The sequence below is a fragment of the Pectinophora gossypiella genome, chromosome 27, assembly GCF_024362695.1.
Source record: "Pectinophora gossypiella chromosome 27, ilPecGoss1.1, whole genome shotgun sequence".
Lineage (NCBI taxonomy): Eukaryota > Metazoa > Arthropoda > Insecta > Lepidoptera > Gelechiidae > Pectinophora > Pectinophora gossypiella.
This window is the reverse complement of record NC_065430.1, coordinates 3,323,951-3,338,218: the sequence shown is the minus strand read 5'-3', so window position 1 is coordinate 3,338,218 and position 14,268 is coordinate 3,323,951. Positions and strand designations below refer to the sequence as shown.

The window sequence follows — 14,268 nt, the reverse complement described above, 5'->3', positions numbered from 1 at the left end:
AAAAAATGGCTTTTGATAGACAAGAATGGAGAATGCTACACCGACAAGAACGTGGCTCTGGCAAGAAGTATAATCTTCACCCCCTAGCATTATCCGCCTCTCTTTATCCTCCGTCCGCTTACCTAACCTGAAGATTTGACAGGTGCGGATTTTTACAAAAGCAACTGCCTGTCTGACTTTCCAACCCACGAAGGGAAAACCAGCCCAATACAGGTTAGGTCACATCATCATCATCACTAATTTAAGAGCAACGCTCTTGTCGGTGTAGCATTCCTCTCCATGCTACTTTTTAGGGAAAAATAGGGCAGTGGTTTCCCTCTTGCCTTCTGCCAAGGTTAGGTCCGGTCACATACCTCCGAAAATGAATTTCTCATGTGGGCAATAGGTCACGTCAAAAATAAAATCTTTTATTTACTTCTCTCTCTCTTTATTTAAGAGCTGCGCTCTTGTCGGTGGAGTAATCGCCATTACTCCATAGATAGGGCGTGCAGAACGGTGGTTGCCCCAATCGCCTTCCGTTCCGCAGTACACCGACCAATTTCTCAATCGGTGATGTTCTAGCTAGAGCCCTACCAGAATCCATTTCCTCAGCCTCCAACCAGTACTGATACCGCTGCTGCCCGGCATCAGGGGTGCGCTTTTGAAGTAGCGGCGCCTACTCGCTACGTCACAAGATCGTCATAGAACTTAAGTAGCATTTTATAGGTTAGCCCGTCCCAGTGAGCTACCCACTACGTTCTGTAATCCTGTCGCTGTTTGGTCGGGGACTGCTGCTGTTTATTTACTTACCCGGCAAAAATTCTTAGCATGATGGATGTAGCAGAGTTGGGTTTGTGGATTGTACTGGTGGACTTTGATCCGATGTCCTTCCTCCTCGTAGAAATGTGACGAACAGTATGAATCGGTCTGTTTCTTCAATGTCGTCTGAAACGAGTAATTAGTGTTATGTACAGGGTATTAGTGACATCGTAACGAACACTGAGGGGGATGATTCAAACCATGATTCTGAGTTGATATCAAGTGGAATTTTCCGTCGCTAAATTCACATTTTTTTTGTGTTTGTTAAAATTATTTTCAATTTACAAACTTTTGCGTTGGAAAATTCCACTTGATATTAACTCAGAATACTGAGCTGAATCATCCCCCTCAGTATGGAGTGTCACTTACACTCCATACTAGTTAGTGACACGGTAACGAATGAAGGGTATGATTCCGACCATAATTCTGAGATGATATCAAGTGAACTTTCTTGTCGGAAAATTCATGGAAATCCTAGTGTTTGCTAAAATTATTTTCAATTCTATAGGTACTTTTGCGACGGTAAAATTCCACTTCACAAAAATCACTTTATGATCCCTAGTTAGGTTAGGACATTACAGGCTGACCACCTGATTGTCCAAAAGTAAGATGATCCGTGCTTCGGAAGGTAGGTACGTTAAGCAGTTGCTCCCGGTTACTACTTACTGATGTACGTACGTAGTCGCTACATGAGTCATGTCAGGGGCCTTAGGCGGCTCAATAATAACCCTGACACCAGGGTTGATGGGGTTGGTAATCCACCTCACAACCCACACTATAGAAGAAGAAGAAGAAAGGAAATATGCGTGCGTGATCTTAGGTCTGCCATAATGTTACTCACTTTTTGCATTAAACCTTCGTTTTCGAAGCCCTTCCCGACCCATCCAACGACAACAGCTTCATCCTTCACCTCCTCTTCAACATGCAGGCAGGCTGGTACAGTGGAACTGTCCAGCTTAAACCTCGGAGGAGAAAGAGACGACTTTTTACACATAATACAGGGTGTTAGTGACACCATAACGAATACTGAGGAGGATAATTCTGAGTTAATATCAAGTGGAATTTTCCGACGCAAAAAATTCCACTTGATATTAACTCAGAATAAAGAGCTGAATCATCCCCCTCATCAGTATTTGTTACGATGTCACTTACACCCTGTACAAGTACATACAGGTAGCCATACAAAATGTATATGTGTTAGTGACACCGTAACGAATACTGAGGGGGACGATTCAGACCATGATTCTGAGATGATATCAAGTGGAATGTCCTGTCGGAAAATTCCACTTGATATTAACTCAGAATCATGGTCTGAATCATTACTCAATGTTTTCGTCACGATGTCAATAACATCTTGTATAAGGAATACGTCGTCCAAATTGGAGATATCCTTCGAAAAGGTTCAGTACTATCTACTCTGAACTGGCGGCTTTGGAGGAGTTTTTCTATTTGTAGATAACTGTACTTATGTTGTTTTGTGTTTAATAAATAACTTTAAATTGTTTTAGGTTTACGCGGTTATTATCATAATTAAAACACATAATAACGGATTTTTACCGCGTTTAAATCAGGGATATGAGACTCCCGATATTTCGACACTGTTGCAAGTGCCATGATCACGCGATGACATGATCGGGAGTCTCATATCCCTGATTTAAACGCGGTAAGAACCCGTTATTATGTTTTAACTTTTAAATTGTATTTTAATTTTATAATTTAGTTGATTTAAAATTTTAAATTTTATAATCTGTACTGTATGGATTACATGCCTGAAATAAATTGGTTTTATTAAATTTATTTTTTATTTAAAAAAAAAATACTTACGGATGCTCAGTCTCCACTAAGGCAATATCGTTGTGCAAATGTGGTGGTTTGTTCTCTGGATGGTTAATGATTCGTTTGACTCTATATGTCCGGGTGACGTCTACGACTTCTGACCTGTTCTGGACTCCTAGACGGACGAAGGTTACTTGGCCCCTGAAAATATCATCTCTAGCATTATAGCATAGCATTATTCCATTTCTCACAGGGTCCGCTTACGTAATCTGGTGTCAGGGTTACTATTAGGCCGCCAAAGGCCCCTGACATGACTCATGTATCGACTACTTACTTCAGATCAGTAAGTAGCAACCGGGACCAACGGCTTAACGTGACTTCCGAAGCACCGATCATCTTACTTTCGGACAATCAGGTGATCAGCCTGTAATGTCCTAAGTCCTAACCAAACTAGGGACCACAAAGTAATTTTTGTAATATGTCCCCACCGAGAACCTCCGGATCGTGAGCCCAACGCTCAACCACTGGACCACGGCGGTCGCCCACGGTCCTAAGTAGCTATCCTTGTTGTTATGGTACTCACGTCTCCTGTGACCCAGTGCAAGAGCCAGAAGTGAGCACGAAGTTTTCGCTGATGATGGAACCGCCGCAGATCCACTGAGCTGACTCCGCCGTCTCGCCGACACCAAGCAACACCTGATGGGAGATGGGGTTTCTATATTTTTGTTACAAATAAACGTAAATAAACCTTTACATAACTTATTTTATACGTAATTTCTAATAATAAGTCACAAAAACAACATTTAAATACTGTGTAAGTGAAAACTGTACTTTAGATAAATAAGTATATACAGGATGTTAGTGATATCGTAACGAATACTGAGGGGGATGTTTTAGACCATGATTCTGAGTTAATATCAAGTGGAATTTTCCGTCGCAAAATTCACGATTTTTTTATATTTTTTAAATTATTTAAATGAGAATAAAATAAATTTATTTCCGGTATACTTTTGCGATGGAAAATTCTACTTGATATTAACTCAGGATAATCAGCTAAATCATTCCTGTCAGTATTCGTTACGATGTCACTTACATCCCTTACAAGTACGTACAGGTATCCATCCATACAAGTAGGTATGGGTGTTAGTGACATCGTAACGAATACTGAGGGGGATGATTAAGACCATGATTCTGAGTTGATATCAAATGGATTTTCCTGTCGGAAAATTCATGAAAATTTTAGTGTTTTTTTCAATTATTTTCAGTTCCATACTTTTGCGACGGAAAACTCCACTTGATATCAACTCAGAATCATGGCTTGATTCATTCCTCAAAGTTTTCGTTACGATGTCACTAACACCTTTAGAACACCTTAAACAGCGAGGGTCCCAACACCCTTAACGGCCTCCGCGGTTCAGTGGTTGACCGTTGGGCTCACGATCCGGAGGTCCCGGGTTCGAATCCCGCTGGTGACATATCACAAAAATCACTTGAACTCAAAATCACAAATGTGATCCCTAGTTTGGTTAGGAAATTACAGGATGATCACCTGATTGTCCGAAAGTAAGATGATCCGTGCTTCGGAAGGCCGTTGCCCCGGTTACTACTTACTATGTAAGTACGTAGTCGTTACATGAGTCATGTCAGGGGCCTTTGGCGGCTCAATAGTATCCCTGTCAGGGTTGATGAGGTTGGTAATCCACCTCACAACCCACACGATAGAAGAACACCCTTAAAAAAATACTAACCAAATTTGGATACTCCCCAGGAGTGGCAGATCCGTTTGAAGTTGGGATGAGCATGTCTTGTCTCCGTCCACAAAGGTCCATCCTAACAGGAGGTTCTGAAGCCAGAAGGCTGGTTTGGTACTTGATGCATTCTGATGGACAAATAACATAATTTAGGTTGAATGTGTTGAAAGTGTGAGGAGCTCGGTGGCGCAGCGGTAAACGCGCTCGGTCTGCGTTTGTTGAAGTTAAGCAACTTTCCACACCACAAAAAAAAGTTTTCATCTCGAGCTCCTCCGTGCTTCGGAAGGCACGTTAAGCCGTTGGTCCCGGCTGCATTTGCAGCCGTTAATAACCATCAATCCGCACTGGGCCCGTGTGGTGGTTTAAGACCCGATCTCCCTATCCATCCATAGGGAAGGCCCGTGCCCCAGCAGTGGGGACGTTAATGGGCTGATGATGATGGACAGCCCACTTTGCAGAGGCTGTCTGGACGCAGAAGAAACCCCCCATGTAATCCTGGAATGCACGGGAGTGTCAGCACAACGGGTAAAAATCCTCAAAGGAATGGGGTCGCTCCGCGAAGCCTGTGAAACCCCCAGGAGGCTTCTGAGCTTCTGGAAGGAGATAGGTTGGCTTACGTAGTCAACAATTTCACGCATAATGGACCATCTTAAAGTCTAAATGCGGAAAACAGAGCCCGCTAACATAACATAACATCTTCCACCCATTATAATTCTGATCATAATAAATAGAAGCAACATAATTCTTTGGTATACAGTGTATATGGGAGATGGTTTAGACCATGATTCACAGTTGATGCAATTTTTTGTGTTGTTTGAAATTATTTTCAGTTCCATACTTTTGCGACGGAAAATTCCACTTGATATCAACTCAGAATGATGGCTTGATTCATCCCTCAAAGTTTGCGTTACGATGCCACTAACACCCTGTATAGATTATGGCACTGATTTCTAACTTCTATAAGCAATATACAGGGTGTTAGTGATGTCGTAACGAAAACTTTGATGGATGATTGAGACCATGATTCTGAGATGATATGAAGTGTAATTTTCCGTCGCAAAAGTATGGAACAGAAAATAATAAAAAGAAAAACAAAAATTTTCATGAATTTTCCGACTGAAAATTCCACTTGATATCAACTCAGAATCATTGTCTGAATCATCCCCCTCAGTATTCGTTACGGTGTCACTAACACCCATACCTACTTGTATGGGTACAGTATGTACTTGTGCGGGGTGTAAGTGACATCGTAACGAATACTGAGGGGGATGAAACAGCTGATTATTCTGAGTTAATATCAAGTGGAATTTTTCATCGCAAAAGTATAGAATTGAAAATAATTTTAAAAAACTGTTAGTAATGTAAGGTACATTAAGATTTGCGTGTACGCTGCGCCCTACACGACCGGTTACGGCAGTCACTAATAGACCATCTTGTGAGTAATACGCGTCGTTTCATTCTCACTCCCCGCTCCCCTCGTACTAACAGTGGCGACGTGGCGGCCTCAGACGCGTGCGATTAAGTTATTCGGGAGTGTGTGATTAATAAACGGACATGGCGAGAGTGACAATAGGCGCGATGGGCACTTTCAATCACGAGAACCAAGACTGGACAGTTTTTAAAGATAAACTAGAACAATGGTTTCTCGCGAACGATTTGGAGGTGGACAGCAAAACGACAGTGAAGCGTCGGGCGGTGTTACTCAGTAGTTTAGCAGAACCAACGTTTAAATTGATTAGGGACTTAGCGTTACCTAGTAAAATTAACGTATTAGAATATGACGCGATAGTGAAACTACTGGACGACCATTGTGAGCCGGCTAAATGTGGATTTGCGGAACGAAATCGGTTCTACTTAGTGACTCAACAGGCATCGGAAGATCTAGCACAGTGGGCGGCGCGGGTGCGCGGGCTCGCTGTGGACTGCGCGTTCCCGGCGGCTTGTCTCAACGAGCTGTTGCGGGACCGCTTCGTGCTCGGTATGCAGCCGGGCCGCGAGCGGGACAAGCTCTTCACGATGGACATGGCGGAGCTGACGCTGAGCAAAGCGTTAGAAACTGCTCAGGCTATACGGTGTGCTCGACTCGGGGCGGCGCAGGCGGCGCCAGGAGCCGCGCCACACGTCGAAGTACCCGTGTATAGGATGGCGGCCGGAGCGGGTGGCAGCGTGCGACCACACGGCCCGCGCGGCAGCAACAGCAGAGGAGCCTTGGGGGCCGCGGCTGAGATCGCTCGAGAACCGCGCTCGACCGCGTGTTTCGTATGCGGCAATTTGGGACACCGGGCGGAGGAGTGCCGGTACAAGCGGTACAAGTGCGACAAGTGCGGCAACCGGGGGCACCTGCGTCGGGTGTGCCCCAACAATAAGGTGCAGCAACACTTTATTGAGGTCGAGGGTGATGATTCGGGTGATGATGGTAAGCGTAACTTCATTTGTAACATATCATCTAATAACGGTGAGCCAATGCGGGCATCTGTACTGGTTTATAAAGAGAAAATTACTTTTGAAATAGATACCGGTTCGGCGGTAACGTTAGTTCCTGACAAAATGTATAACAAATATTTTAACAACGTGAAGTTAAAGCCTAGTGAAGTTATTTTACAGGGATATAACGGCACCAATATATCCGTTGTGGGTACTCTCACCTTGCCTTTTACTTACAAATCCAAAACTGAGTTTTTAACAGTGTTTGTAGTTAGGGGTGGCGGTCCGAATCTGTTAGGTAGAGATTTTATATCCAAGTTTGGCTTGCAAATCACTTCAGTAAACACCTGTACGGACTATCTGGAGCGGATGACCGTGTTATATCCCAAATTATTTTCCGATGACCTAGGTTGCTTAAAAGAACACAAAGTTGAATTACGTGTGAAACCAGATTCTAAACCAATGTATTTCAAAGCGAGACAAGTGCCATTTGCTCTTAGAGAGAAAGTAGAACGAGAGTTGGAACGGTTGGTCAAGGTAGGTATTCTGGTGCCCGTTGGCAACGCAGACTATGCTAGCCCCATAGTCCCGGTCTTGAAGAGCAACGGCGACATCCGTCTATGTGCTGATTATTCGGTCTCTCTGAACAAACAGCTAGTCATAGAGAAGTACCCGTTGCCACGTATAGAGGAGTTGTTCTCTAAGCTTCATGGTGGGAAGACGTTCTCGAAACTAGACCTGTCGCAAGCTTACAACCAGCTAGTTTTAGATGAGGAATCCCAACTGCTCACTTGCATCAACACCCACAAGGGCTTATTTAAGTTCACCAGACTAGTGTTTGGCCTATCTAGCTCAGCAGCCATTTTTCAGAGAACGCTGGAGCAGGTGCTCGCCGGGATCGAGAATGTGTTGGTTTTCCAGGACGATATCTTGGTGACAGGTAGCTCCGAAGGGGAGCACATGAGCAGGCTACAGGAAGTGCTAGGTAGACTAGAGCAAGCCGGTTTAGTCTTACAAAAAAGCAAGTGTAAACTTTTTCAGGAATCAGTTTCTTACTTAGGGTTTAGAATAGATCGCAAAGGTTTACACAAATGTCAAGATAAAGTCGAAGCGGTGTTAAAGGCTAAGACACCGACTAATGTAACCGAATTAAAGTCATTTTTAGGCATGGTCAACTATTATAGGAACTTTATAAAAAACGCGTCTAGTGTGTTAAGCCCCTTACATACCTTACTACAGAAAAACGTTAAATGGCAGTGGAACGCGGAGCATGATGCCGCGGTATCGCAAATTAAAAGTGATTTGGTGTCTGACATAACGTTAGCGCACTTTGATCCGCGAGCCAAGCTGATCCTGACTGTGGACGCGTCGCCGAGCGGGCTGGGTGCTGTGCTGTCGCAGGTGGCGGCCGACGGCATCGAGCGCCCGATCTCCTACGCGTCACGATCTCTGTCTAAAGCGGAGCTAAGTTATAGTCAGATCCAGAAAGAGGCGACCGCCATTATTTTTGGTGTTAGGAAATACCATCAATATTTGTATGGTAGGGCCATTCCGTTTGTTTTAAGAACTGACCATAAACCGTTGTTATCGATTTTTAATTCAGACAAAGGTATACCGGAGGTTACTGCTAATCGGTTACAGAGATATGCAATATACTTAACATCGTATAATTTTACGATAGAATACATAAGGAGCAATCTAAACGCCGCAGACTTCTTGAGTAGGTCGTCTACGGGCAACTTCAACATTCAAGACAGCCAAAACGAAGTCGAGTCTATAGATACGGCAACCTACGTAAACTTTGTTTACAATGGAAGCGGCGAAGAACCATTCGTGAATCTCACAGATATCGGCAAGGAGACACAAAATGATGATGTACTATCAAAGGTATGTAAGTATGTACAGTCAGGGTGGCCACGACATTTTATAGGTAATCAATTAAAACCATATTTTATGTGTCGAGCAGAGTTATCTGTAGAAAAATCTTGTTTAGTACGTGGATACAAGTTAGTAGTACCGTCTAGCAAACGATTAGTGGTATTGAGAGAATTGCATAATGGGCATTTAGGCACAAATAAAATGAAGGCGGAAGCGCGGAACCGGTTTTGGTGGCCGGGCTTATCAGCTGATATCGATAGGTTCGTCTCGTCGTGCGACGTGTGCCAGACGCTACGTCCCGCGCCGCGCCGCGCCCCTCTCACGGCCTGGCCTTATCCGCCTGAGCCATGGTACCGAGTACATTTAGATTTTCTAGGACCGGTTAACGGGAGGGTATACCTAATTGTAGTGGATGCCTATTCAAAATGGTTAGAGTGTTTTGACGTATCCACGGGGTACGGAACTAAGGCCGTAATAAGTAAACTATGTGAAGTGATGAGTAGGTTTGGGTTGATTAAAACGATTTGCACGGATAACGGCACCTCATTCGTTTCCTCAGAGTTCAAACAGTTTTGTGTACAGAACGGCATTCAACACATAACTACCCCTACCTATAACCCAAGCAGCAACGGTCAGGCTGAGAGTAGCGTTAAGATCGTTAAAAAGGCTATAAAATCACTTATTTTGTCAGGAATTAATGCAAAAGATTTGATAATCAAATTAAATGAATTTCTATACAACTATAGAAATTCAGAACATAGCACTACAGGCAGATCACCCGCCGAAATTTTGTTTGGCCGTAAACTTAGAAACAGATTAGACATGTTAAACGTGTATCGCCCGAATACATCAGACCTCGACCTCGAACGTGTAGTGAACGAAAACCAGTGCTCACAGGGTAAATACTATGGGGGAAATAGAAAAATAAAGTTAATGAAAGGTGACTTAGTTTTAGTGAAAGAATACAGACAGCAAAAAACATATTGGGTAAAAGGTGTTGTGGAGGACTTCATCGGCAACGCTATGTACTTAGTGCGGCTGCTAGATCACCCCAGCGACGTCTACATCAGGCGCCACATCAATCAATTGTGGAAGTATGCGGGGGATGAGCTACAGCGTTTGGATAGTCAGCCACCCAGCAGCTGCGATGATGGACCAGGAGACACCAGCACAGAGCTACCACCGATAGTCCTGTTAGCACATGAGGACCAGCAAATCTCAATAGAACAACAACACTCAGAAGTGACAGAGGAGTCGATTCAGGAAAGCACTGAGACACCAGACGACGTCAGCGACCACGCAGCCGGTGTTGCGCTCGCGCCGGATCCAGGCCTCGCGTCTCCCGAAGCGGACGAGGCGCAGTCACCACCTCCTCCATCTCGTAACCCGTTACGGGACTTGTTTATTTTTAAAGATTATTTTGGGGAATATTAGGCTAAGGGTGGAGGGATGTTAGTAATGTAAGGTACATTAAGATTTGCGTGTACGCTGCGCCCTACACGACCGGTTACGGCAGTCACTAATAGACCATCTTGTGAGTAATACGCGTCGTTTCATTCTCACTCCCCGCTCCCCTCGTACTAACAAAAACTAAAAAAAAATCATGAATTTTGCGACGGAAAATTCCACGATATCAACTCAGAATCATGGACTGAATCATCCCCCTCAGTATTTGTTACGATGTCACTAACACCCTGTATAATAATAAGATATTTCCTTTCGAGTGCGACATCTTGAAAAAATGGCGGATGACCCGGAAGTCGCGTGTACCAAGCACCTTATTTTAACTCGCGTCGCGTCGCGCTAACTTAGCGTGCTAGGTTAGGCCTGCTGTTAATCTCCCAAATAAAAAATAACTAAAAAAAAGTAGCTGCAAGAAATACCTCGGCACAGGGCCCTAGACTTTGTTAAAAAAAAACTCACTGTCCCAAGCCTTTCGTCCAGTCTTCTTTGCAGTCACTCCTGACGGGAGTGGCTGACCGCCATCACCAGTCACTGGCTTTGCTATGGAAGAGTGGCTGAAAACATATTTTTTTCAGTAGATCAAATTCTCTATCTTCAAACGCAGGTGTACAAAAAGTTTCATACATACTTAAATTCACACCTATTTCCCACCGGGGTAAGCAGAGCAAAACACCTCGTTTTACACAAATTCAATTTCAAAAATATCTTTATTCGGTAGTTAACATAGTTTGAATCGTCAATTTTTACATAACGAACGTCTCATCCGCCTAAAACTACTGCAGCTTCTCACAACCTGTATAGCCGACACTACACATTGACGTTATCGTGTGTGATTTTTGACGTCCATACGACTGAAGACTAAAGTAAGACCGAGGGGGTGAGGTAAACCTAGCTCATACGCTGGTGGGGAGCGGAGAGTTGCCGTTCTATACATACATAAACTCACGCTTATCCAACAGGGGTAAGCAGAGACTATGGAATTCCATTTGCTTCGATACTGACACAATTCTCTTGCTTCCTCCACATTCATCAATCCTTTCATACACGCACGCCGGTTCAGAGTTGATCGCATTGAACCTTTTCTAAGGACATCTCCAATTTGGTCAAAAAATACAGATGTCGTTTGCCAAATTCGCCTTCACTTAACCTTCTAATTTCATGGATAATTATTTTTATATATTCTTCTATCATTAAATTGTATATTTAAATAATTATGTACTTTTTAAGGAGATTTACAGACCAATCAATATCATTATGTGTAGGTATATACTTAACATAAACTGCCTATACGTACCACTGCCGGGCACAGGCCTATCCTCAATCAACCGGAGGGGGTATGGAGCATACTCCACCACGCTGCTCCAATGCGGGTTGGTGGAGGTGTTTTTACGGCTAACAGCCGGGACCAACGGCTGAACGTGCCTTACTTTTTCGGACAATCAGGTGATTCAAGCCTGAAAAGTCCTTACCAAACAAAGGACAGTCTCACAAAGTGATTTCGACAATGTCCCCACAAGATCGCCACAGCTAGAATGCCATATTAAGTTGTAAATAATACTTAAATTAGATAGTGCTTACGCTAGAAATTATTAAGAGTTATTATTGAGCCGCCAAAGGCCCCTGACATGGCTCATGTAACGACTACTAACTTGCATCAGTAAGTAGTGACCGGGACCAACGGCTTAACGTGCCTTCCGAAGCACGGATCATCTTACTTTCGGACAATCAGGTGATCAGTCTGTAATGTCCAAACTATGGACCACAAAGTAATTTTCGTGATATGTCCCCACCGGGATTTGAACCCGGGACCTCCGGATTGTAAGCCGGACGCTCAAACCACTGGACCACGAAGGCCGTTTATATATTATACAAATAATGATCACAATACTGAGAGCTTTACCTTTCTGATGTGGTCAAACTGGTATGGTTAGCTGTGGCTGGTGACCCCACACAACATACCATAGGGGCGGTGCCCTCGAAACCGCACAGCTGAAATCATTATCATAATCGTTCATAAGTAAGTCTTAGTTAACGGGTTCTTACCCATTATTATGTGTTTTAATTATGATGAATTATGATAATAACCGCGTAAACTTAAAACAATGCATAAGTAATGCATAATCGTTCATAAGTAAGTCTTAGTTAAAACGCATAATAACGGGTTCTTACCGCGTTTAAAATATGTGTTTATACAAGTGCTATGATGCACTCATTCCGTGATCATGGCACTTGCAACAGTGTCGAAATATCGGGAGTCTCATATCCCTGATTTAAACGCGGTAAGAACCCGTTATTATGTGTTTTAATTATGATAATAACCGCGTAAACAGTATAACTTTATATTAATAGTATATTATTAGTATCCCCCTCAGTATTCGTTACGATGTCACTAACACCTTATATTGACAGCATCATAAACCCTGTCTCATAACATAACACTATCGAACCGGTTATACAAGGAAAACGAGTGTTCAATATATTTATCCCCTCTTTGACCCCTAAGGTCCTTTCCTCATGGCGTCGATGTACTGCATAATACTTCCTTGACGACCTTCGTGGTCCAGTGGTTGAGCGTTGGGCTCACGATCCGGAGGTCCCGGGTTAGATTTCCGGCGGGGACATATCACAAAAAATACTTCTTCGGACGCCGATACTTTTCAGTACCGTCCCTAAGCGGGACGTAGTCACACTCCCAACTTATGGCTAGCGAGGTACTATGCTCTGTTCGGTACCCCGAAAACACCCTTTAGCAGCAGCACATGTTCGCCAGGCAATCAGCTCGCGACACCAAACACTTCAGGACCCCGATACCGATCCCGCCGGCGTGGTCGACGACTTCCCTCAATCAGCGCTTATCGCTATCGACTCACTAGGGACGATTAATTCCTTCAAATATTTTTCCTCTCAGACGACGCCCTGAGCCGAGGTTCGTGCCCAACTGGGCACCCTCAGGCCTGTTGTCTTAAACGTTGCACCGGGTGAGAGCCTTCAGCGCTCCCCATTTGTCCGGTCAAATAGTTAATGCCATCTGCGGCAAATCTACAATAAGTCACGTCAAAAAAAAAAGCTCGCCGCCAAACTCATATTGGTATTAGTCTCTTATTACCTTAGGGCTGATGTGTTTCTGCAGATCATCTATGGATGGTTGACATTTTTTTATGTGCACGCAAATACTAGCCACTCCTGTCTTCTCCTTGCACAGGTCACCTGCAAAGTATCAAAATTCTATTGGATGTTCTGGGCCGATACTATTTAGTTTGCCATCGACACGATAAGAAGATGTATCAAAATAATTTACTAACATAACACAGGTAGTTCAATGCAGTTTAAAGCGCAATATGGGTATTCTTCTTATCGTGTGGGTTGTGAGGTGGATTACCAACCTCATCAACCCTGGTGTCAGGGTTATTATTTAGCCGCCAAAGACCCCTGACATGGCTCATGTAACGACTACGTACTTACATCAGTAAGTAGTAGTAGTAGGACTAACGACTTAACGTGCCTTCCGAAGCACATCATTACATCTGGACAATCAGTTGATCAGCCTGCAATGTCCTAACCAAACTAGGGATTACAAAGTGATTTTTTGTGGCTTGTCCCCACCGGGATTCGAACCCGGGACCTCCGGATCGTGAGCAGAACGCTCAACCACTGGGCCACGGAGGCGTTTTCTTATGTATGATAAATGTAAGCATGTGTTTGTTTACTCACCCAACACAGATAATCCATGTAATAATACTAACAAGGCACCGATTTTAATAATCATTACTAACTTACTCATTTTAAAACTAAAATAAGTTTATTTTTAAAACAAATATTGATATTAGGCAGCTAAATTACTCAATTGTATATCAATATTTTATGTTTATTTTTTTTTTAAAGAACGTCTAGGGCCTAGAGGTTTTTCTTGCAGCTTCTTTTCCCCGGCTATACAGGTTGTGAGCTGCAGTAGTTTTAGGCGGACGAGACGTTCGTTATGTAAAAATTGACGATTCTAAGTGTAACTATGTTACCTATGTACTGAATAAAGATATTTTTGATTTTGAAATATTGCAGATTTTTTTAACAGAGACTTTGAAGTGTGCTCCGTCTTTGGCCGGCTTTGTTGTGAATACCTTTTATTGTTATAAAATAAACTTGTTTTATACAGAACTGCAAATCGGAAATACCTACATAA

At 43.4% G+C, this 14,268-nt stretch overlaps 2 protein-coding genes across 5 annotated transcripts in view; one reads left to right on the top strand and one right to left on the bottom strand.

The window, feature by feature from the left end:
* LOC126378930 (serine protease snake-like) overlaps positions 1 to 14,228 on the bottom strand; it is a 33,688-nt gene extending 19,460 nt beyond the window's left edge. Inside the window, exons 1-9 of one of the 4 annotated variants that reach the window (XM_050027465.1) lie at positions 13,803 to 14,228; positions 13,198 to 13,298; positions 11,992 to 12,080; positions 10,551 to 10,645; positions 4,323 to 4,453; positions 3,158 to 3,270; positions 2,623 to 2,775; positions 1,640 to 1,760; positions 790 to 924 (exon numbers count right to left, since the gene is read on the bottom strand). In XM_050027465.1, the coding sequence (XP_049883422.1) occupies positions 790 to 924; positions 1,640 to 1,760; positions 2,623 to 2,775; positions 3,158 to 3,270; positions 4,323 to 4,453; positions 10,551 to 10,645; positions 11,992 to 12,080; positions 13,198 to 13,298; positions 13,803 to 13,872 (1,008 nt within the window). In that variant the 5' untranslated portion in view covers positions 13,873 to 14,228. The remainder of the gene's footprint in view (positions 1 to 789; positions 925 to 1,639; positions 1,761 to 2,622; positions 2,776 to 3,157; positions 3,271 to 4,322; positions 4,454 to 10,550; positions 10,646 to 11,991; positions 12,081 to 13,197; positions 13,299 to 13,802) is intronic. The other 3 variants (XM_050027464.1, XM_050027466.1, XM_050027468.1) reach the window with 3 other exon arrangements.
* Positions 5,767 to 9,574, top strand: LOC126378954 (uncharacterized). Its single transcript, XM_050027504.1, has 2 exons — positions 5,767 to 6,741; positions 9,374 to 9,574. The coding sequence occupies exons 1-2, from the start codon at positions 5,880 to 5,882 to the stop codon at positions 9,445 to 9,447; spliced, it is 936 nt and encodes a 311-aa protein (XP_049883461.1). The 5' UTR covers positions 5,767 to 5,879; the 3' UTR covers positions 9,448 to 9,574.
* Positions 14,229 to 14,268: the final 40 nt, after the last annotated feature.

Bases quoted from the DNA above. Each gene is read 5' to 3' on its own strand.
- LOC126378954 (XM_050027504.1), top strand. From the start codon at position 5,880: ATGGCGAGAGTGACAATAGGCGCGATGGGCACTTTCAATCACGAGAAC. The intron at 6,742-9,373 runs GTAAGCGTAACT...ATACAACTATAG, and splicing joins TGATGATTCGGGTGATGATG to AAATTCAGAACATAGCACTA.